Source organism: Strix aluco, chromosome 24, assembly GCF_031877795.1.
Source record: "Strix aluco isolate bStrAlu1 chromosome 24, bStrAlu1.hap1, whole genome shotgun sequence".
In the NCBI taxonomy this organism is placed as follows: Eukaryota; Metazoa; Chordata; class Aves; order Strigiformes; family Strigidae; genus Strix; species Strix aluco.
In genome coordinates, this window is record NC_133954.1 from 2,116,986 (window position 1) to 2,139,439 (window position 22,454).

Here is a 22,454-nt window from a genome sequence, read left to right on the forward strand (position 1 = left end):
GGTCACTGCTTTCCACCTCCCTTTCCATCCCCATCTGTTGTCTTACGGCTCCTTGCAGGGCCTCTGGGGTAGAGACCCTCTTCTTGCACTGTGCTGCGTGGGCTCAGTGGTGCTTTGCCAAGGCCGGGGCCACGCTGGGGACTCTGACCGTTACAGCAATACCTGTGGCCACAGTAATGACGAGGATGCTCTGAGCTTTGTTGTAGTCTGGGAATGGTTCTTTAGAAACACCTGTGTTAGCAGCAGCAGTGATTTAGTGGTGAGGTTTATAAACGAGGTCTGGAGTAAATAACGTGATGGTTTAATGATGTCTGAAGGCAGCTCCTGAACACCACCTCGGAGAAGCACTTACAAATGACTGTCGCTGCTCTGCGTTTTGCTCTAGGGCTGGAAATACAAGCGTGGGAATGGACAGACGGCCTTTCTCAGGCCGGCGGAGACTCGGCGCATCTTGTAGGTGAAGCCATTAGCTTCCCAACAGCAAAACAGCTCAGAGCAGTGCTCCTGACTCTGATCTAGTGGTAGCTCTGTGGGCGACGCAGCAAAAAGCACATGGTGGGGGTGCTGGATCAGGCTGTAGGTGACTTCTCCAGCTTTCCAGAGATCGCTTAGCCTGGTGAAGTGACTCGCTTCTCCGGCGGTGAAGTGGTAACGGAGACCTCTGCATGCTGTTTGAAAAACAAGGATATGCCAGCAGTGGAGGCAGCTGGGTATGATAGTAGCAGGAGCAAAAGAATTACTTATCATAGGTTGATATGGGGGTACAGTAACATCCTTTTGAGTGAAGAGCTCTGCTTTCATTGCTTGCTTGTATTTTCAGTGAAAAAGCAGCAGGACCTGTCCCTCTCCAGCTGCCTTCATAGAAGAGATGAGAGCAAGGCACTGTCTTCTAACAGACTGGGCAAATGAAATTGCATTTGCTTTCCATGCCACCTAAATATTCCAAATTTGACTGTCATTCACTCCTAAAAAGATTTAAAATCCAAATTCAGCAGAGAGGGAGACACAGGGATAGAGGAAGAATAATGTCTTGGTGAAGACGAAATGCATGAGTGCTGTTTTGTTTCTGTTCAGTCTAATCAATCTGGCTACCAGCTTCCTAATGTTTAGAGCAGTAATCAATGAAGGAAAGTACCAGCTGTGAATACTAGGAAAGTGTTCTTCATAAAACCTGAGATTTGTTTTGAAATCTTGTTCAAGGGTTTGCTCATCCATTCATTGAGCTATACTTTCAGGCTAAACAAAATCTGTCTTTCTGTTTAAGAACAGTTTGTACTGCTCTGAAAATGATTCCCTCTTGCACCAGGATGATCTTGTAGTATTAGAAGAATTCAGAAAGATGTTTTAGCTGTTCTGTAAATTCTCTCTTTGTCTGTTTCCCTGCACACCAGGAGCCCCACAGAGGATGACCCAATGCTAGATTTCTCACTTCAAGATAGTGAAAAGTTACCATGGTGTGCTCAGATACCTGTGTCCGTAGTCACGCAGATGGATGCTGGGATAAAACACAGTGGTGTTTCTGCTGTGTCAAAGAGCATCGCTCAGGAGTGCACAACCCAAAGCATCTGCTCTACTGCTCTATAAAAAGTCTAGCTTTTAATTTCAAGTTCAGGCATTGCTTTGTTCAGGTTGCAGAGAGAAAGCTGTGTCCTGCCACCTGTAGGAAATGTATCAAAAGCATGTAAGAATGAGAGAGTTGACAGCCTGTAATAAGCTCATGTTGTGTAAATAACGATAGGGCAGACACATCTAGATTCAGTGAATGTGCTTTCATGGCAGCCAAGCATCCCAAACCACAACCATGGACATTACCCTGTCAAATGAAATACCTAGTGCTACGTCGCTGTTACAGTACAGAGGGTTTTTTTAAAAACTTACATACTAAACAGCCAAGAGTCTTAAATGAAATGTCACATCTAATTTGACACCAAGACACGCAGCCTGCAGCCGCCCGTGGCCGACCCTGGCAGGTCCGCTCTCTGTGTCAGCTCATTGGCCTGGCAGACAGATCCGTGGCTTCCTCCTGACTCGCTGGCAGCTGTGCACACTCTCCTGGACCCAGAGATTTGTGGGTTTATGTATTCAGCACGATGCCAAATGCTCTCTGTGATAGAAGGTGCTCCGGCAAACCCTCCAGCCTTCAGAAGAGTCCTCGGTGCCTGCAGCCAGGAGCGCAGGGGTGGCTGCGTCCCCAGCTCCTCCCTGGGAGAGCAGCAATAGGGGATGTTTAGCAAATTGTGTGGAAACAGGCAGTGCATATGCTTTCTCCCTCGTGGGCTCTAGAGTTAGCATTTTTCTGTGCTGGGGGCTTTATTCTCATCTCTGTTGAATACCTTCTGACGGCTTTATCTTCTAAGAATTTGTCCAGTTGCTCTCTGGATTTACAGCTGTTAGCCTCTACAGCCTCCTGTGGCAGTGTGTTCCAAAGGAAGGAATTCTCCCTGGAAAAGTACTACCAATTCTGTGTAATTTCTGACTAATAACATTATTTCAGGCCCTCAGGTTCCTGTTTTATGACAAATAGTGACAAATTTTTCTTACTCACATTTCCCAGGCCATTCATGCTTTTACAAACCTCTCCCACCTATCTCCCATATGATTTCTAGGATGAGGAGTCCTGTTCAATCTTCTTATAAAAGCTGCTTCATACTCCTAATTGTTCTTTCTGCCCTTCTCTATTTAGCTTCAAATGCTTCAGCTTGTTTTTTGAGATCAGAACTATACCCAGTATTTCAGGACACACGTGGCCATGGGTTTAGACAGATGATAGTTTTTATGGTGTTTATTTTGCAGTAGTTTGTCATCTTGATCATTGTAGAGCGCTGGCTCATGTTTCCATAAACCCGAGCTCGAAGCACTGTGCATGTCTCCCATTTCTTGGCTCCTGGCTCCTTTGCTTGCCAATATATGCCAAGGATTCAGTGGAGGGAGAGGCAATGCTTATAAAGCATACCCGCCTCTGTAACCCTCCTGAACATCAGTTATTTCTGTATGCCAAGTTGTCCATTATAGAAAGCAGATTGTCCAGTCATTGTAAACATTGCTGCTGTCCTCGCAACGTAACTCGTCTCTGGCCACAAATCCCTACCACTCCAGACTCCCTTAAGAACAGAGAAATCGAGGCTATACAGGCATGAAGGCTGGATTCTCCGTGTGTGGAGATGACTGAATGACTCTAGAGATCTACTGTTTTAAGGGTGAGTCTTGCTTCATTCCCCAGCGCCCCTGCAAAAGAGGGGGCTCTTTTTTTTTTTTTTCCCCCCTGGAACAAATGTGATTCTGCTGTGTTGTGTCTGGCTTAGGATTTCAGGAGTCCACCCAGCGCACATCCAGCTCTCTCCCTGTGTTGTTGCACGGTAGCCGTTTAAAGGCAGATCTGTTCTCTGGCTGCCTTGCTGTGACCTGTGCAGTGAGGAGGAGGCTCTGCCTTTGCAGAGGGATGCTCTCCAGGCTATGGCCAGGTTGCTGCACTTGTCTGTGGGGGCTGGCTCTGAGGCTTTAAGCACCACTCCACAGAAATGCCGTTTCTAGAGAGTGTGTGTGATGTTTGCTGTTTGTATCTCACCTGGGAAACACTTGCCTGCAAGAGGAGGAGTGGGCTTGGTACTGAAGTTTGAGCTCAGTTGACTCCCAGGAGTGGCTGGGAAGAAGGAAGGTTTGAAAGCTCTGGAAATGAGGGAGCCTTTGGGGGGAGTCTGTTTGGGAGGGTGACGTGCTGGCAGGTACTCCAGCAAGGCTCCAGTCGTTAGTCAGTTGATGTGCACATCCCAGGACACTCCCCTCTTCAGCTGGGTCTGAGGTGGAAAGCAAAGATGCCCTCGCTCTGGTCGTTGGATGGCTTGGGAAGACGCAGTGTAGACTTGCAGACTCAGGCATAAGCAACAGGGTCCCGGCTGAGGAAATGGGCTTGCAGGACTGTAATGGGCAGGTTGGGGTGGGCCTTGCCCCACCAGTCTCGTTTTGACATGTCTTCACAAACCCACAGCAAGTGAGGGCGCTGCTTCTGCAGCACGGTGAAGCTCTCTTCTGTGTCCCATCCTGCCCTGGGCTGTCACTTGTTCCTCTGAACCTCCATTTCCTGCCCACGTGCCCCCAGACATCTTTGCTTGTCAGCAACAAGGGATCAGGAGAGACACAACACTGGGCAAGCCTTGACTGAGGTGAGACTCCTCAGAGTCACCTGAATGACTTGGATGCAGAATTCCCTGTGACTTGATTGGGATGGCAACCCAAAGGCCACCTGGGCACATCTGTTACTGGTGGCTTGCTTTGTTCCTCTTACTTCCATCAGCAAGTGAGATGAGCAAAGACTCCCCTTTGCTTTTTTCCAGGTGAAGATATTCACACAAGCCTTTATGGAGCAGCTGTAGATGTCAACATCGGGCTGGCCAGGAGCTCCCTGACAGTTGAGAAGACTTACCTCACGCTGTCAAACCACAGATCTGTGGTCATCCACAATCGGAGTGAAATCATAGTCCACTTCCAGTGGAAGGCTTTTGTTACTCAGGAAGAGGAGGATCATCAGAAGTTGAGGTTCGTTTGAAAGATTCATTTCAGTAAGATACACTACCCAAGGGTAAAACTAACGTATGGCCTTAAGGGGTGTTGGTGCATTGAATGGTTTAGGACAAGTAAACCATCTACGGCATCAGGTTATGTGTCCCTTGGCTTTAGGGTAATGGAGCTCAGTGCCTCCCATTCCAGTTCCATCCATACTGGAGTATGGATGTAGTATAGCTGAGGATGGCATTTTGGGGAGGAAAGGATGATTGCAATGACTGGATTTCCTCAGAGAGCAAATTTGCATTGGTGGGAGCACCAGACCACTGAGGTCCAGAGATCCCTGGCTATGGAGGGTCCATGAGGCTGAGGAAAGTGTCAGCACTCGTTCCCTGGGACTGCACTGAGTAGCAGCACTTAACATAGCTGCAGGTAGCATAACTGTTACGATATTCACTGCAGCTTCTTCCACTCCAGCTTTGATAAGGTGGCAGGCTCCTTCTCCAGTAATGTGCAGGTAAAGTGCTTCGTTGGCCCAGCAAGTTGAGGCCATCCTGCTGTAGGATGTTGAATTGCCCTGCACTGTCCCGGTTTCCAGCACAACGAGGTATTTCTACCCTTCCTCAGAGACTGGGGAGAATTCGGAGGTGAAGGGTTCTGCAGGGAAGGTAGGGCAGCACAGGACAGAGCGCATTTGGGCTGCAGCAGCCTGTGTCTTCATGGTGCTGAGAGATGGGGCAGGTTCTTCAAAGGGTGTCTGTGGTGAAGCTTTGAAATTCCCCTTTCAGGCAGCAGAGAAACACTTATAGCCTGAGGGGATGAACCGGAAATGACACTTAAAAGTTTGGGTGATTAAGGGAATCCTTGTGGGACTTTTCAGACTTGCATGGATGTAGGTGTATAGGAGTTAGCTCATAGCTGATCAGGAAACTGCCTTAAACTGGAGCACTTTTTAAGGGCTTCTGAGCCAATAAAGTTCAACATAATTAGGTCAGAAATGCCTTGAAGGCCAAAACTAGTTTTCCACTGTTCTCTATTTTTAATTACGCAGTGTGTGACTTCCATGCAAGCTCAGTGTTTTAAAAGAAAATCTCATTACCTTCTCTGGGCACTTGCCTGGACCATTCCTTTACCGCTCTCCTCTCGCCTGCCTGTCTCAGATTGGACCCTGAGTGATCCTCTTTCCCCTCAGAGGCAACCAGGTTTCCCCACAGTTCACTTCAACCTGATTCTTTTCCAATTACATTTGATCTCATGCCAGTTTGTGTCCTAGAGTCTGATCAGGACGTTTTGTTCCTCCTACTTGCAATCTCAGGGATGGCCGTAGCTCCAAGGCCACTGTCCTGCTGTCAGAGAAGCTTTTGAGATCTCAGAGCAGAGAGGACTTTTTCCATGAGAGGAGACAGTGCAGGACCCTGCTCTGGGCTGTGACCCCAGAAGACCTGGATCATTAGAAGGTCTATCCAGGGGTTTGCTCTGTCTCCCTCCTGCAGGACTTTCTGGGATGTAATGGTGGAATTATTGTCCATTGATGGAGGTTGAGTTGAGGGTTGCTCATCGGTGGCTGGAAGCCCTCCTCACGCGCAGCGCTGTAGGTCAGCCATGGAGAAACATTGCCCACTGCACTCCAGGGGGAGCGAGCCAAAGCAAGTGGTTTTGGCGCTGGTGCCAGCCTTTGCCGGAGGCTCTGTCTGTGTATAGCTAGTAACCTCCATGACCATATTTCCTTTGAACTGTATTTGAATTCAGCTGGGTGATGATTGCTATCCTGTTTATACTACATTGCCTTGATCTGCTACACGTGGAGCCTTCCACTCATCCCCCCAGAGTTGTCACCTGCTGGTTCTTCATGGCCGGGGACTGGAGTGTGCAGAGGGGACAGTGATAAGCCAGCCAGGAAGCAACTGCTCTGTAGCCGTGCTCCCTTATCTCTTGGTTGTGATCTTTAAACACTAGAATGATTTCTGCTACAGCTACCAAGTAAGGGAGAGATTAACTGCATCAAAGCTCTACAGAGATGGCCAAAAAGAGGAAAAAGATGAGGTGGTTCAAGGCTAGATGTAAGGGTTTGGATTCAGAGATGCTGGTCCAGACTTCTTTAGTGGGTGATGCTAGGCAAAGTCCCTTCCCCTCTCAGGGCCTGTTTCCATGCATATAAAACCATTGGTTTCACCAAAGGGATGCGATGCCTGAATTCATTTGTTTGCTTTTACAGTGCTCTGGGATCCTCTGGTGGAAGGTGGGACAGGGCACAGAGAGCACATTTAGCTTGCTTATCCCTGCAGGTCCAAAGGGGAAGAAAAGAGTGATGCCAGTAGCCTGCAGCTGAAACCCAGCTGTGTCTCCCCTTGCCAGTGAAGCCCTGCAGTGGGTGCTCCTTCATCTTGATCTGCCTCCCCCAAGCAGCTCTGTGGTAGGAGAAGCCAGTTGGGGTTGTTGGTGGATTCTCCATCAGCTGTGGCAGAGGCTTTGAGCCGGGAGGCTCTCGAGGGCTGCTGGCTTTCAGAAACCTTTTCTGAGCTTGTAAGCGTGGAGTAAAACTACATGCCGTGCCAGCGAACAGCAAGTGATAATCTGATCTGTGTGGGACTCCGCGGCTTGGGGTCAGCCCCTTGCTGAGCTGCTGCTGTTCCTCCCCGAGCGCTTTGCTGCCCCTGCGCTCACACGAGTCTCTGCAAATAGGTTGCTCATTGAATTATCTGCTTGGATTGTCTCTCCCCGTGGCTGCAGGCTGCAGAGGCAGAAAGAGGACGAGATGGATCTGAGGGAGTGCAAGGTGGACCCCGCTCTCCGAGAACACCTTTCCCTTCTCTCCCGCCCCTTCCAGGACCAGTGGGCAAAGGCACAAGGAGACTCCATGCTTTTCTCCGACGATGTGTTCACCCTTGAGCCGCTGGTAAGTGATAGCTGAGAACCTCCCTTCCTTCTCCTCCCTGGCTGAGGTCACTTGGCAGGTCCCTGCATCAGCTGCCTTGATGTGCCGAGAGAAAACACCAGGTTTCTAGTGAGGCTGTGAGAGCTTGTGGCAAAAAGCATTTCTGTGGGCTCCTGACAGAGCGAGAGGCTGCCTAAAGCTGGGCTCTGCTGCAAGGGCTATAAATTAAGGGCACTTCTCTCCCTGTTGAGAGCTATTAAGGGCACAGTTTATACGTAGCGTATGGGGATTAACAAAGGATATCAGAGCACTCTCAGTTCACATCTTGACCTGAGGAATGAAATGGTCCTCTGTGGAAAGGAGGCCAAATTCAACCCAAGTTTGATCACAGACATACCAATCTCTTCATATAACCTGGATGGATACCACGGCTGAATCTCCCTTCCAGTGTCATCTGTGAGCCTGGACACAAGGCTGGCAGGTTTAAACGGACTTTTTGACTTTCATTGTGCATAGGTACAGAAATTTTTTTGCTTTTTCTGTTTATGCAAGCAAACCCCATATCCTTCAGTCAGCCAGAGCCCTGGTTCTGAGTATTTGCATGGTCTGAGATGAAGAATGCCCACTGTCTGAGCAATGCAAAATCCCTTTTCATCTTGGAGTAAATCCTAGGACAATCTCAACCTCTTCTTCCTTTTAAAATAGGTGAAACTTTTTTTTTTTTCAAGGAAGGGGATCATCTGCTCAGTTACTCCTATATCCCATATAAGGCTGAGAGCCACCAATGTTGGCACAGCTGCAGTTTCACACCACTGTAGCTGACAGCAGCATGATGTGACCAAGAGATTGTGTCAGAGCAGTGGGAATATTGTAGAGAGTGGGAGCTGATCAGCTGAGCATTAAGAGCACCCTGTGGTGTGTCAGAGCTGGTTTTGAAGTGTGTCCCAGGGCTCCTGCTGCTTTACAGTTAGACTGTGTGTAAGAGTTGGTCAGAAAAGCAGCATTGTCTCAACATTGTCATCAGGGACATGGACAGTGAGGTACCGACAATGGCCTGCTTGGAGCGCAGTTGCCAATCCCTGGAGTGGAATGTGGTGCAAAGGCTCCTGAATGCAGAACTGTGTGGCACAGCCAGTGCTGTGCTGCTCTTTGGTACCTGGTCCTGGCCAGAGCCGTTAGAGATAACCACATAGCTGCTGTCAAAAGGGATGGATTGCAACCGTTGCCATAACATCGATGAAGAAATCATGAACTTTAGACGAACTTTGCTCCATTATAATACCAAAACACACCTCCTGGTTGAAGGTTACCTGCCTCCAAGACTGACCACGCCTCAGACACTCCCCCCTGCGCACACGCGATGGCCTCGCTCGAGAAGGGCGGAGATATGATAATTGAATTCTGAGAAGGGCAGAGACCCCTGAGGCAGAGGAGGAGCAAGGTGTGTTACTGAGCATAAAAGATGACTCTGGACAACAAAAATTTGAAGCTTCCCCACCAAGGATCACGATGATTGATGACGCAGCATCAGCTGGACCCGGGACCGTTAGGATGTCGTGAGATCAGCGGTGGTAGCCATAACCTCTCTCCCACCTCTCTCTAAACTTAACTTTACTTTTCCCCTTTCTTTCACCCATCTCTAACTATCGCGTGCCGCTTCATGGGCAACACAATAAAGTTTCACTGTTTGATTACTGCTATCCCCTCTGGTGTTGGTCACCTTAATTTTGCACTTTCGAGATCGTAGCAAACGAACCATCACGAGTCCACCGAGTGGACCGTGACACTGTGTCTCCACAACTAGCTTAGCCTGCTCTTGAGCTCCTGAAGTGCGTTAAGGTGAGGTCCAGTAGTCCGACTGCCCACAGCGCCGAGTCCTGGTACTCCATGTAGTGACATACGGACATAAAGTGTAGCCTGGCCTCAACTCTCGAGTGGAAACCTTTCCTGAATGGCTGTGTTAATGTTACACAGTTTGCTCTAGGACTGAATATAAGTGGGCTACTGCGTGAGTCTCTCCCCTTCTGTATTGTCCAGCATTATCAACCTTTTGATTGCCATTAATTCCATTATTTATGGAACAATCATTCAGTTTTGCTTGTGCCTGTCCTTCCCCCTGGCATATGGGTGTCTTTACATCAAATGGTAGTAAGTATTTTCTCCTCTTTATCAAATGTAGAATTTAAAAATCCACTGCTGCTGGCTTCCACAGCCTTCTCTCCGGTGACAGCCCTGTAACTTTTAGCTTGGGCAGACACCCTTCTTGCACTGCCATGTAAATCTGCTGGAGAGGCCCCCTAGAGATGGGACCTTGCTGCCTCAGACCTTCTGGCCAAAAGTGGCTGCTCTCTTCTTCCCACCTCTCACCCATGATATGTGGGAGCTCCCCACCGAAATAATGAAACCCTTGTAACAGGTGACTGGAGGAAATAATTGCTTCCAGAGGTTGGGAAGCTGGTGGAGGGAGAGTAGTCTTGGAAACGCTTTCTGGGTGGGATGGCTTTGCAGGGTTTGTGCAGAAGCTTTGCTGTGCCAGTGGCCATTAGCTGTCAGTATTTTCAGGTGCTGCAATCTGTAGAAGCTGCAGCAGGTCACTTCAGTCTGTATAGGGTTAACTCGTTGATGAAAATTAATAACAAAAAAGAGGAGGCGTGATTTTGGAATTACCATGTGACCAAGAACATTTTGAGCAATCGTCCAAGCCTGTGGGAAACAAGCTGATACGCAGCTCTGACTTTCTGAGCACATCTCAAATTTGGTTTATTTTTGCATCTACACATGGTATGTCAGCAGAGGCAGCTGTGGTAGAGGCCCAGGTGGCTACCAAAGGACAAAGTCCTTGCTGTTTGCTGCATCCTCCCCACCACAGCTTGGCTGTAAGTCACATTGCAGACCCATGGGAGCTGACTCCTTGGAAATGGCAACCAGAGGAGAGGGAGGACGAGGACTTGTTACTGTTACACTGACCTTGACAAGTCATCACTGTCCTGTCCTTGCCTGGTAGTGACTCCTCAGTGTCACGTGTGAACTCTGAGCTGATGGAGGTGGTCTTCAAGATGTCCAGGGTATGAAGGTGCTACTGTTGTTGATCCAGAGGTTGGGCCAGGAGGTAACAGTGTTTGTTGCTGCAAATCTGCACCTCAGCTGGGGAACCAAGCTGTTCCCCATTCAGATGAGAGGCTACTGCAGAGCACTTTAGTTTTTGGTGGAAGGCACCATCTCCAGTGGGAGCCGTGGTCCATCCCACAGCTCCCTGTGCATTCAGTTATTTATGGAAAGAGGCAGATGTTGGCTTTGGCACTGGCTTTCTCCTTAGTGCCCTGAGCTGACAGGATGCGCTTTGAGTGTCATTTTAGTACTTCTGTTAACAGCTATGTCTTTTGTTTCTTTGACTGCTTTGAGCAGTGATTTCCTTCCATTGCCTTCCCCCTCTGCAAAGCAAAGCAGGTGATTTGGCCAGCAGTTGGTGGTGCCCAGCTTTTCAAGATCAGTTTTTTCTTACTCAGAATGGTGGAGATCTAGCAGATTCTCATTATTTAGGGGCTGAGGGAGGAGAAATAGGATCTGCATGTATTTATGGTTGGACTCTTGCAGAGAGACCACTTGTGTAGCTGTGAGTCACGGTGTGCCATCCCCTCCTGTATCACCTTGCTTTATGCTGTAGCAAAGCCAGGGTACGACAGCTGGAGTGGTTGTGCTGTACCATCATACATCCACTGTCTGTATTTTATGCCACCTGCCAGTTGCAGCCTGTCTGAGGCCAGAAGCGTTAGAGCCAGAAGTGTTGCAATACCATGTTCACAGCACTGCATAGTTTTACATCTGTCCTGGTTACCATCCATGGTGGTTCTCCATGCTCTGACTCAACTGCCATCCTATAGAGAACACCTAGCCCAGGCAGACCGCTGGCTCCTGAGGTGCCCCGAGGCTCGGACGCATGTAGCAGTAGCCTGCAAGGGTGGGTAATGAAGCATTTCCTTTCAAGCAGCAGTTCTTTTTTCCCCTGTGGGGTAGCAGGAATGCAAGGAACCTCTTCAACAGCCTATTTGAATTTCCAGGAGAAATAACTCACAATATTTTCTAGTTTTGTAGTCTGACACAACAGTAATGACAGGAGAAATGACGGCAGTTTCCTGGAATAGTTACATCTTTAAAGAATTTGTTTTAGCCACGGAATAAAGTGTAACTGATTATTTCTTCTTGTGCTCCACCTTTGGAGGCAAATGGTCTGGCTTACAGCTTCACTGACAATACAGGGAAGCTGTCTGTGCACATGCTGCCAAAAGTTTCCGTCCAAATATCAAAGCCTGCAGCATGGTGATTTCATATCAGGAGCTCAGGAGACTTGAGTGTATGAACTGCTGGTGCAGGTTTTCTCATGAGTGAGGATGTGAGTGCAAGGCTCCAGTAATAATGCTGCATTAGGGTTGGTCCAGAGGGCTGTGCTGATGCACAGAAAAGGATGGTTTTTTACCAGTGCGTAGGCTTGTTTCCTCTGGAGCCGTAGAGGAGTCTCATCTGCCCATGCCTTGGGCTCCAGCAGCACTTCAGATGTATGGAGGGATGTCCCTTGTCGGGATCTCGGTGCGTCACTGGATGGCTTCCTGGAGCATGGCAAGACTCAGCCCTGGCAAGGGCGTTTGTGTGCTGCACTCTCGTCTGTTTAGGTTGTAAAAGAAGGAATGACATCGGCCTAAAGCTTTAGGCTCCCTCACGCACTAGTTAATTATAGACTGTCCAGAGAAATCCCAGCAATGCTGCAGCAATCACTGTGGTCTTGGCAGTGCTGAGCAAATTGTCCCACCAGGGACTTGGCCGCTCTGAATAACGGCTGCAGGGACTCATTTCCCCTCCCTCGCTGTTTGGAGGCGTACACTTGCGGTGTTCTCCCAGGTTCTTGCTGAAGCTGTGGGTTTTTCTGCAGTGGAAGTTCACCGCTTCGATGTTCAGTTTAGGTTATCTTCGGCCAGGATCAAATTCTAGTGCCAGACAAACGCCACGCAGGTACTGACCCAGCTTCGGTTCTCCTTCCGACAGCAACGGTGATGTGGGAGTGGCAGGAGGCCGGGGCAGCTAGGGCTTTCTGTGCCATGAGTAGTGTCTCCTGTCCCCCGTGGAGAGCAGCAGGCAGCCGGAGCAGGTTGCAAAGCCCTGATACTGCTCTCCTGCCTTCTGTGCCCACTTGCCCGTAAGCAGAGGAAGCCTTGGGCAGTGAGTCCCGGCTGGGGTGACAGGGCCTCGCCTTTGTTTGTGAGCTGGTTTCCAAATATCTTCTGCAAAGATGAAGTCAGGCAGGGTTTTCTCTCCAGGAGCTGCTCTGAGATGTCCTGCTGGGCGCAAGCCCTGGCACCCAGCAGGAGGCAGGGTATCGCTGCTGGCCCTGCCAGCGTCCAGGTACCTGGTGCCTGTTAGATGTGTAGGGGCTGCTGGGGACAGGGCTTAGCTGGGGACAAGGGCTTCGTGGGGACAGGTCCCAGGGTGGAGAGGGAAAGGACAGTGAAGCAGACTTGATTGCACAAGGCAGTTTTGTGGCAAGAGGAATTGTCCCCTGAGGACAGGGTAAGTGTGGGCAATGTTGTCCCAAATCCCAAACCAGGTTAATCCAGAGCTGCACAGACTGGAAGGGGCAGCTCCATGGGGCAGCTCTTGGTATCCAGCTCAGTGTCTGCAGGGAGCCCAGGGCCTGTACAGAGACTGCTCTCTGGACTAGGAGATAGCATGTACCTGGGGCTGGTACACCACGGGTATGGTGTGAGGACTATCAGAGGTTTTTAGGTTACTCTGGGGAGGAGGGGTATCCTCACTGCCTGCCTTTGACACAAAGCTCAGGTGTCCCAGGTTGGTGGAGAGCCTGGGATGTTCAGCTTCTTCATTCAAGGAGAATGTCGGCTTTGTAGCCTGAGGCTCCCTGTAGATGATCCAAATCAGGTAACTAATGTTTATAAGTGTGAATACTCCCACATCTCTCCTGAACACTTGGGCCTTGAGGATTCAGCCCTTATTCCTTCTGTTTGTTGGGACCTCCTTGGAGAAGCTGGGGCTGACAGTGCTGCCCTGCCACTGAGGAGCTCCTGGATGGTTTTCGCTGTGCTGAGAGGAGCATTGGAAGTACCACAGAAGCCTGGATGGACTCTGCGGAGGGTGAAAGCCTTGCTGTGCTTCCATTTCTGTATGCTGTAAAACGGGGAAGTGGAATTTACTGAAACGTTTTCTTATGAAGTTCTCTTTCTGTTACCTCCTCCCTGCTGTAGTCACAATGTTTCCCTGTGTGTACAGCCCTGCAGTTGGGATCGTTGCTGTGCAAGTTGTATTAGGGGCTCTGGCATGCAGAGGATCAGTCTGGCTGGCTGCCAGAGCTTGCTGGGGGAACAGGTAAGTTTGCCATCCTAGTCCTGTTCACCCAAAGCCGGACAGTGACCAGAGCAGGGCGGGTGGTGTGGGTGCAGCTCGTAGCAAGACGGAGCTGCCACGAGCATCAAGCACCGACTGTTTCTGATCTCCCACTCTTGTCCCTGCTTTCTGGCTCTGCACCACCTTCCTAGGTCCCCTGCCCTGTCAAGTCTGTCCCTGTCCCTGCCTCCGTGATGCATTGCTGTTCCTGTGCTCCAGATCAGTGGGGTAAGATCACCGTGTCGGTTATATTTCTGTCGCAGATGTGCTGGCCTTGGAGTTCATCGAATCCCAAAGTTGGCTAAACACTCAGCTAGAAAAGTGTGCTGTTGTTAGATGCATATTCATCAGGCCAACAGTTCTTTTTTATTTTCTTCCTTTCCTGCTTAGCTTCATTTTTGCTTATGAATTGTGTCACACTTACCTCTGTTAACAGGAGATGTGTTGCCTCTGTCAGTCTCTGAGTCAACCAAACTGCCCCGAGGTGTCTGCAGGGCCAGCATATCTGACTGTGCCACGTTAAATAGACCCCTGAATACCCTCGGCTTGTGATCCAGCAGAAGGCAGGAGCCAGAGGCAAAACAGTGCTTTGTTAGATAGTTAATCTGAAAGACTGATACTCCGTGTTAGGCTCAAAGTTGTTTGTTTTCTGGCCTTGGTGGAAGGAAGGATGCTCTCTGAGTTTCCCAGGAATGATTTGCCTCTGAGACCTTGTTCTTGTTCGTATGAGCTCTGCTTTAGAGCAGTCAGTGTTGCACTAAACGATGACGTGGTGTAAAATCTAATGCTGTTTTTTCAGATAGATCACAAAGTCTTTCAAGAAATAACACAGTCGTAGCAAATCAGATGCTCAGTTTATGGTGGGCATCGTCTGTCTGACAGCCAGCACAAACTCTAAGCTGCCTGCCCCTGGTAATCCGGATGTGCACAGCCCTTGTCAGCCTGATGGCAGAACTACAGTCAAATCCTGGCATCAGTTTTCAGGCTCAGTCTTGCTGGTCCTGTCCTGTCTCATTCAAATACCTTCTCCCAAGTTTGCTGCCTGGCACGTGAGGCTCTACAGAGCCAATGGAGTGATCTGGGTGGCTGTTCTGAAATGGGGCTCACTTCATTCCTACACGTTGCTGGACTTCCCTCCCTTTCACTGCCCCCCTGTGTTTTTAAGGCTCAGGATGTGCTCTTCTCCCCTGCTTTATGCCCCTCTGTAGATGAAGACCTGGAGCATGACCACTGCTCTCGGCGTCTCAGCAGGGAGTGTTTGCGTAGCTGATGGTGCTGGTCAGCCTGGCGAGGCACCGTTTGCCGTGCAGGAACCGAATGGGGACTGTCTGCAGCTCTCTGGGCAGAGGAGCACAGCAGCTGGAGGATCAAACGGCACCGCTGGGCAGCTCAGCCCGTGCTGCACCCTTTGAGGGGCAGCGCAGAACGCCGTGAGCTGGGCAGCATGCTCAGCTACAGCTGCGGGGCTCGGAGCAAAGGCAAGCAGCTGCCTAGTGCATCCCCCTCCCAGGGACGGTCTGCCCAGGGTGAGACCACTGGATTCAGTCTGCTGAACACACAGCGAGCAGCTGGGTGATGGGCACCGGTGAGTTATTAGACTCTAGTTAGCCAAGCCAGGGAAATCTGTCATCGGAGTGTTTCTTCTCAGTGGCTTGGCTGAGGCAAGCTCCAGCTGTCGTAGCAGAGCTTATGTTGTTGGGTGCACCCCAAATGCTTTTATTCCTGTCAATCCAAGACAACTCTCCAGGTGCTTGTAAGCCTCTGCAGCATCCCTATGGGGCCCGAGGGATCTGGTGTCTGCCACGCTGACTGGGGGTTACGGGTTGATGTCCCCTGTTTGCTTCCTCAAGCGGACGTGTTGTCACATAGTAAGGCTTCATCTTTGTGCAGTTGCTTGTGGACATGAAGTACATTTGATCTGGCAAATGTGTTTGCTCTAGGTTTTGAGAAGAATCCAAGTGACTTTATTCTTTCAGACTTCCCTTATTGCTTTTATTGGTTTTTGATCGAGTTGGTTTTTGAAACAGTTTACCTGTTCTCCCCTCTGTTCCGTTGACTCTGAGCAGGCTGTGCATTAGGGAATTATTTGCAGCTGCAGCCCAATAACTCACCATGTCATAGCTCTTCCATTTTGTGGGGGCTGTCCTTTGAGCTATAGTCAACGGCAAGTATTACAGTTATCTAATATTTATGCTGCAGGAGTGCTGGAGGCTCCACTCAGTTCAAGGCTCTTCTGGACAAAGTAGCGAGGATACCCAGCAGCATGCAGAATCACAGCCTCACTTTGTTGATAGAAAAAGAGCTCTGTTTGTCTCCTTCTATAAGCTGAATTTTTCCTTCCTTGTAGAGTATTACTACAGTTGTCAGAGGTGCCTATATTTATGTCAACAAATACACAAAAAAACATTTGTAATGCTAGGGGTTCAGGGGATGTAAGTGGTGTCTTTGTTTAAACCCGTTGCAAGAAGTGTGAGCCTTCAGAAACCAGACATGCCTCCGAAACTGTGCGACAAGGCTCCCTGGGACTGAGCGCCAGTGCCAGGACTCTTTGGGCGAGAAGCAGAGAGAGAAGACCCCGAGGAAGCAGCAGAGAGTTGCAGACACACTGGTAGCATGGCCCAGACTTAAATCCCTGAGCAAGAGCATGACACGGAAAAGAGCCTGTTGGTTGAAGGAGGTGTGGAGCTGTAAGCAAATCCCGCCTCTTCTTGTCTGAGCCTGTGTTCAGGGAAACAGGAGTGTGTGCACCTTGCACAGAGAAACAGAATGCATCTGTCTCTCAATCCCTTTCCCAGATCATCCGTCAGCTGGAGGAGTCTGCGTGCTGGCTGGCTGCTCACGGCTCGGGGCAGAAGCAGCTGTCAGCGGGCCTGTTCTTCTTTTATCCCCAGGCAGGAGGGCCCGTTCTGCTTGGTGCTGAGTGCCCCCACTCACCGCAGTACGTTAAATACTTACGTGCATGTACAGGTGAAGGGCATAAGAGGCAGCACCTTCGTAACTAAGAATGGAAAATTCTATTTGATTTGTTAAATCTCTCCTGATCTGAGTAAAAGTCGTCATGTAGCCATAGTGCTACAGGGATATACGGGAAGGTTTGGAGGCGAGAGGGACCTTTTTCTTAACTGGCTGATACCTCTGGAGAAATCCTACTTGATTCGATGGAGCATGAGCCAGTTTGGTTGCTTCATTATAGCCCTAATTTAACAAAATGCCTCTACCAGATGCCAGTAAAGGTAAGAGACTTAGAAAGTTTTTTTGCAGCTGCTTCCAAACCCCCATAAATTTTGTTGATAAGTGTTGCTTGTTCCCTGCTCTTCATTGATGCTCTAAATAAAGGCTACAGGGCTGTGGTTGAAAACAAGAAATGTGACGTTTGAAGATAAATGGTTTGCTGTTTCCTGTTTCAGGAGGGAGATATCTGGCCAAATTCCTCAGCTGAAATTAATGTGATCTTTAGACCCCAAGAAGCCAGAGTCTATCAACAAACGGTCTACTGCGACATCTCAGGTACGGCTCCTTTCTCCTGCTTCTGCTGCCCACAGTGGAGGCGCAAGTAGTCTTGCAGCCCACTCGGTTCTCGTGTAGTTGGTAGGAAGGGTCAGTGGTCAGTGGGGGGCTGGCACATGCCCACGGTCCCTGCGGTTTCCAGGTGGTCTCCTGTCCAAGGCCAGCCCTCAGGATGTGTGGCTACAAGCCTGGATCGCTGATCCCAGAACAACCAAGGCAGTGAAGGGGTAAGTTTTCATGCCATGGGTTTACCAGCATTTGCTCTGCTGCCAGGTGCCTGTAGAGGCCAAAGAGCTACAGAGCTGAACAGCTTCAGTGGATGAGCACCATGTCCCTGTAGACCATTTGCCTCCAGGAGGCGTCTTTATTACACGGATGCATCATCAGACTCCTGAGGTGGTAGGAGCTGAGTTACAAATGTGCTTCCAGACCCTGGATCCCCTCTCTCTACCCCGACGCTGCCAGACCTTGGGTGGCTGAGCCCTGCTGAGCACAGGCTGTCTGCAGAAGGACCACCTCTGGCCAGCACCTGGGAATTGTCACCTTGTGGCTCTGAGTCTGTGGTGCCTCTGGGTACATTGCGCAGGGCTTGCAGTACTCAGCGGGGTGATCGCCCTCCCTGGAAATCAGAGTCCGAGCAGTCTGCTAGGCAAGCTTTATGCTCATCCTGTCTTACAGAAGTGCCATCATGTCTTTTGCTGGGAGCAGTTATCTCTGCCCCCCCTGAGCTGTACCATCTCTGCCCTGGGAGAGGTGGTGGCTTTGCTGTGCTAGCACGGGGCAGGGAATGCCTGCAGCAGGCTGCGGGGTTCGGGTGACCTCGCCCTTCCTCTCTGTCTCTGCGTGGTGCTGCTTAAGGTGTTTTTCAAGACTGGAGAGCGCTGTCAGACTTCCATCCAGGGAACATTAGGGTTTTTCCCCATCAAAGAGGAAGAGGTGCGAGGCCCGTGGTCTTCCAGCAGCCAGGCACGTGTTCTGGAGTGTCCTGAAGTCACTAACCCAGCTGCTTTGTTGCTCTCCTTACCGCTCTGAGCTGAGGGATGCAAATGTCATGAAACAGCTTTTTATTTATACTGTAATTGCGCAGGATTTAGTTGGCAAATGCCACCTACAGTCATTACTCAGGGCTTGTGTTAACAAAGTGTCTTCCTGCCCACCAGCTGCAGTTGCTAGAGCTGTGGAAGGAAAGGATTGATTTAAAAAGTTGCTCCCAAGGGATTCCTCGCTCAGTGCTGTGCTCCTGGCTCTGGGATTTTTGCTCTGGTGATGGGGGTGTCCGTCATTTTGCTGCAGGCGTCTCCAGGGGTTGTGCCAGGAGAGCGTTTTTTTTGTGGAGAAGTAGGAAAACTACTTGCATGTAACCCTTGAGCTGCTCTGAGAGTTACAGGAAACAGAGCTGGGCAAATGATCTGTGTTTAGAGAGAGAAGCCTGCTCTTGAAAAGGTCCTGATGGGCCCTTGGGAGAACTTAACTCCCCCACTGGCTCCTTGGAAGAGGACCTCAAGGAGGTCATTTAAACGATGCACCTAGCTCCCTCCCTTACAAACCAGAGCTGATCCGCTGTATTATCAGGGTGGAAACTGTCCCAGAGTCAAGGTCCCTGAGTGCAAGAAGAGTTTAAAGAAGAAAACAGTGATCTTTAACTAGAGTCAGTTAACTTTGCTTCTTGATTTCTCTAAGAAGCGTGACTGCCTTCCTCATGCATGTGCATGCCAGTCACAAATCCCTTTGGAGGAGCGTTTGCAGAGGGTGTGTGTCCCTTCTGGGAATGCTTGGGAGCTTTGCCCCAGTGCAGCCCTGTGAGTTGTGCAGCTGGATCTCATGCCCCACTGGAAAGGGGCTTTGCTGGCCTCCACTTTTTTGCAGGTGCCTCCATGAATTGCTTAGCAGATGCTTCTGCAGGCAGTGATTTACAGAACTAATCAGCACTGTGCAACTTGCAGAGCTGGCAGTTAAGTGGTTTGAAATTTGCCCTCGGCAAATATTTAATCTCAAAATGAACTTTTTTAGTTATTCATGCAAATGAAGCTGTGGCTCTTGAGTGCTGGAAGGAAGCACATGGTGGGGGCTCTGACACCTAAAATTCAGTTTTAGGTTTGTCTGCACACAGAACTGTATTGGGTTACACCTTACTTTCTTTAGCCACTCTTGCAGGGAGAAGTAAAATCCCAAGTGATGATCACTCCCTTACCTTGTGACAGAACTGTCCTGCATCATGTAACACTGTTTATTGATGCGGTCAGATGACACTCATGTTCAAAACCAGTTACAAAGGACGGGGACATTCTGTGAACAAGCAACTGAGTGTCAGAAAGCAGCAGAAGTTAAGGACTTTGGCAGCAAAGCCCCATGCTGTTGGGCCACCTACACCCTATTTATTTGAAAGCGAGGCAGCAGTGCCACCCTGTGCACCCTGTGACATGCCACTGCGTTATTCCTACTGAGATCCCAGTGCTCGCTCCACAGCACCAGGTGTGGGGTTGGGACTGAGGACAAGGAGTCTGTAGCCCCTCCATGCCCTTGGCTTGTGTGCTCAGGGACTTGTTATGGGGGGAGTGTCACAGGGCCACAGCCCAGCTGTAGCCAGGCCTTGGGCAAAGGCTGGGTGCTCCTGGAAGCCCCAGCTCCTAGCAAAGAGGAGGGCCTACTCTCTCTTTTCCCCTCTCAGCTCTCCTGAATGCTGCCTGCAGTTTAGTCTGCTGCTCCTCCTTTGGGAAAAGCCCGCTCTGCGGTTCACCTGGAAGGAGGAAGAGCAACATTTCTGGGATTTCCTAAAGTTTCAAGTTCAATGTAGGGGTAGAAGGAAGGATGATTTCCAGAGACCTTCTGGAGAGGATGAGGACCTACTGCAGAATGGGAAGAACTGCCACTGATTTTTTGATTGCAGTGGCCATGGGATGTGTGTTTCGGCATGATCATGGACAAAAGCTTGTCACCTGGAAATCTTTGCCATTTCCTAAGAGCTTCCATGGTTTAGACCTAGAGATTTAATGAAAATTAAGCCACATGTGATGCAAGGTAGCATCACATCTTTTGACAGGTAGCACCCAATACTGTCTCTTTTATGGTGTCTATGAAATAGAAATACACAGCCCTCCAATTAGTGCCTGAGCTGTGCAGCCTAACTCTCATCTCTGCTATCAGCTGGGCTTTGTCTGGATCCACTTAAAAAATGTTGAATTCAACAAAAGCTCCCTCGCTCTTCCTTTCTGGCTTGGACATTATCAAACATCCTCATTCCATGGTTGCAAGATCAGAAAGTCAGCAATCATTGAAAGGGCTGTTCCCAGGAGAGTTTTTTCAAGTTGTGATCTAGTCACTGTGTTGTCCCACCTGGGCTGCTCTTTGCAATAGGAAGTAGTTTTGGACATTCTGGAATAACTATGCAGCAGATAAAAAAAATCAACCTTCAATCCCTAATCTTTAATTAATGGTGAGCATTAAACAAAAGGACAGAGGAATATTTTTGCACAAAAGCTACACTGAAGGTTAGATACAACTTCTGGGCCTTTCTTTTTTTCCTTGTGCTACTCACTTTCTGTGCAGAGTAGGATGGGATGGCAGGGAGACCCAAGCCGAAACTGGAGCTAGGGTTCAGGCACTTGAGGCTGCTGCAGTGGTTCAGAACATCCTTCAGACTGAGAGATCCCACACTGTCATCTTAGCAGGCTTACGGAAGAAAATGAGCACCTTAGAGTTTAGCTATAAGCCCTGCAGTCTCAGTTCCTTTGCAGCAAGGGTGTGTGCATTAGCAGTATGTTGATGGCTTTGACCTCAGCAGTGAGGTTTTCCATAACTGTTCAGCGTGCTTCAGGTAAGGTGTCTTTACAAAGCTGAGCTCTCGGTATCATGGTGGGCACAGGTGAGTGCTTCTCTCTGGAGATCACAAAGCCCTGTCTTATTTAGGTGCCGCTGCAGGAGGGGAGCCCTGGGCACGGAGCTGTGTGTCAGGCACGGGCAGTGGCTGAGCTGCTCTGCCTGCTGGAGGCAGCTCTCAGACGTGCATACCGCCCTTAGCAGGGAGCTTCGCCTTGCCTGGGCTCGTACTTCTTGGCTCCTGTGCTCTTGTCTCCGATTGCATCGGTATAGATGGCGTATTTTTATCTTCAGTTCTGTTTCATGAGCTTTGTGCCTTCACTGAATGGATTTCAGAGCTCATCTAAGCACATGGGAAGAAATTCAGAGATTGTGTTTTAAACTCAGCATCGCTTTTTCCGGGTGCAAACTGATGGCTAAATGAGAAACCAGCCCGAGGGGTTGGTTAGAAATTAGAAGCCAGCCCCAAGACATGTCTCCTGAGGGAAGGGAAGAGTCCTGTATCTCCTCCTGGAGCACCTAGAGCTGGTCCCATCCAGCCCCAAGTCAGGGAGTAGCACTGAGGCAGTCTGGGCAGTCCAGGATAACAGAGGGAATTACTGTACTGAAGTGGAAATCTCTCCCCAGGCCGCGAGACCAGGCTGCCCCTGTGCATCAAAGGGGAAGGCATAGGGCCTCGGCTCCGCTTCAGCTTTGAGCAGCTGGACATCGGGAAGGTTTTCGTTGGATTAGAGCACAGCTATGAGGTGAGCAGTCGGGATTCTGAGGGGCTGGCAGGGGATCCTGATGGCTCCCAGGGCAGCAGTGAGCCTCGTGGACCTGTGGGATTTCTGGCAACTCGGGTCATTGTGAGCAGGGACTATCTGACATACTAGTCAAATCTGGGGGCTTTCCCAGAATCTGGATACTTCTGATGGGATCTGAAAGGTGCATATGTTGTTTGTGAAGTCTTAATCCCTGCTTTTTGGCAACCTTCCTTGGAGACCAGCTGGGAGGCTTCATGTGAAAAAATACCCCCTTGACACATGAAAGCAACTCTGGGACAAAAAGATAAATATTCAGAGGCTTTTGTTTCATCCCTGGATGCAATGCACCTTTGTACCCGGGCTGTTAAAAAGCAGCTGGAACAAATTTACTGTGTTTGAACTCCAGTCCATTGCAGCCAGTTTTCAGTTAAGTGCATGCTGCCGGTTTCTGGGAGTTGGAGGAAAGCTGTGCAGCCTCTGGCTCAGAGCTGTGTCCTGCAACGGGACTGGGAGTGCTTTCCCTTGCTGACTGGTCTCTCGCCACTCTTCAGATTTGCTGCATCTCTATGAAGAGCAAAGCATTTCTGGAAATGAAGCAAAGGAACTTCCTACATATTTGC

General features: G+C 49.7%; 1 protein-coding gene across 29 annotated transcripts in view; it reads left to right on the forward strand.

Moving 5' to 3' along the window:
- LOC141934040 (hydrocephalus-inducing protein homolog) overlaps positions 1 to 22,454 on the forward strand; it is a 163,703-nt gene that overhangs the window by 42,178 nt on the left and 99,071 nt on the right. For 27 of the 29 annotated variants that reach the window (XM_074849200.1, XM_074849210.1, XM_074849209.1 and 24 more), the window contains 4 exons: positions 4,332 to 4,533; positions 7,231 to 7,396; positions 17,173 to 17,272; positions 21,716 to 21,834. In XM_074849200.1, coding sequence (XP_074705301.1) covers positions 4,332 to 4,533; positions 7,231 to 7,396; positions 17,173 to 17,272; positions 21,716 to 21,834 — 587 coding nt within the window. Of the gene's footprint in view, positions 1 to 3,105; positions 3,198 to 4,082; positions 4,161 to 4,331; positions 4,534 to 7,230; positions 7,397 to 17,172; positions 17,273 to 21,715; positions 21,835 to 22,454 lie in introns of those variants that run through there. The other 2 variants (XM_074849221.1, XM_074849223.1) reach the window with 2 other exon arrangements.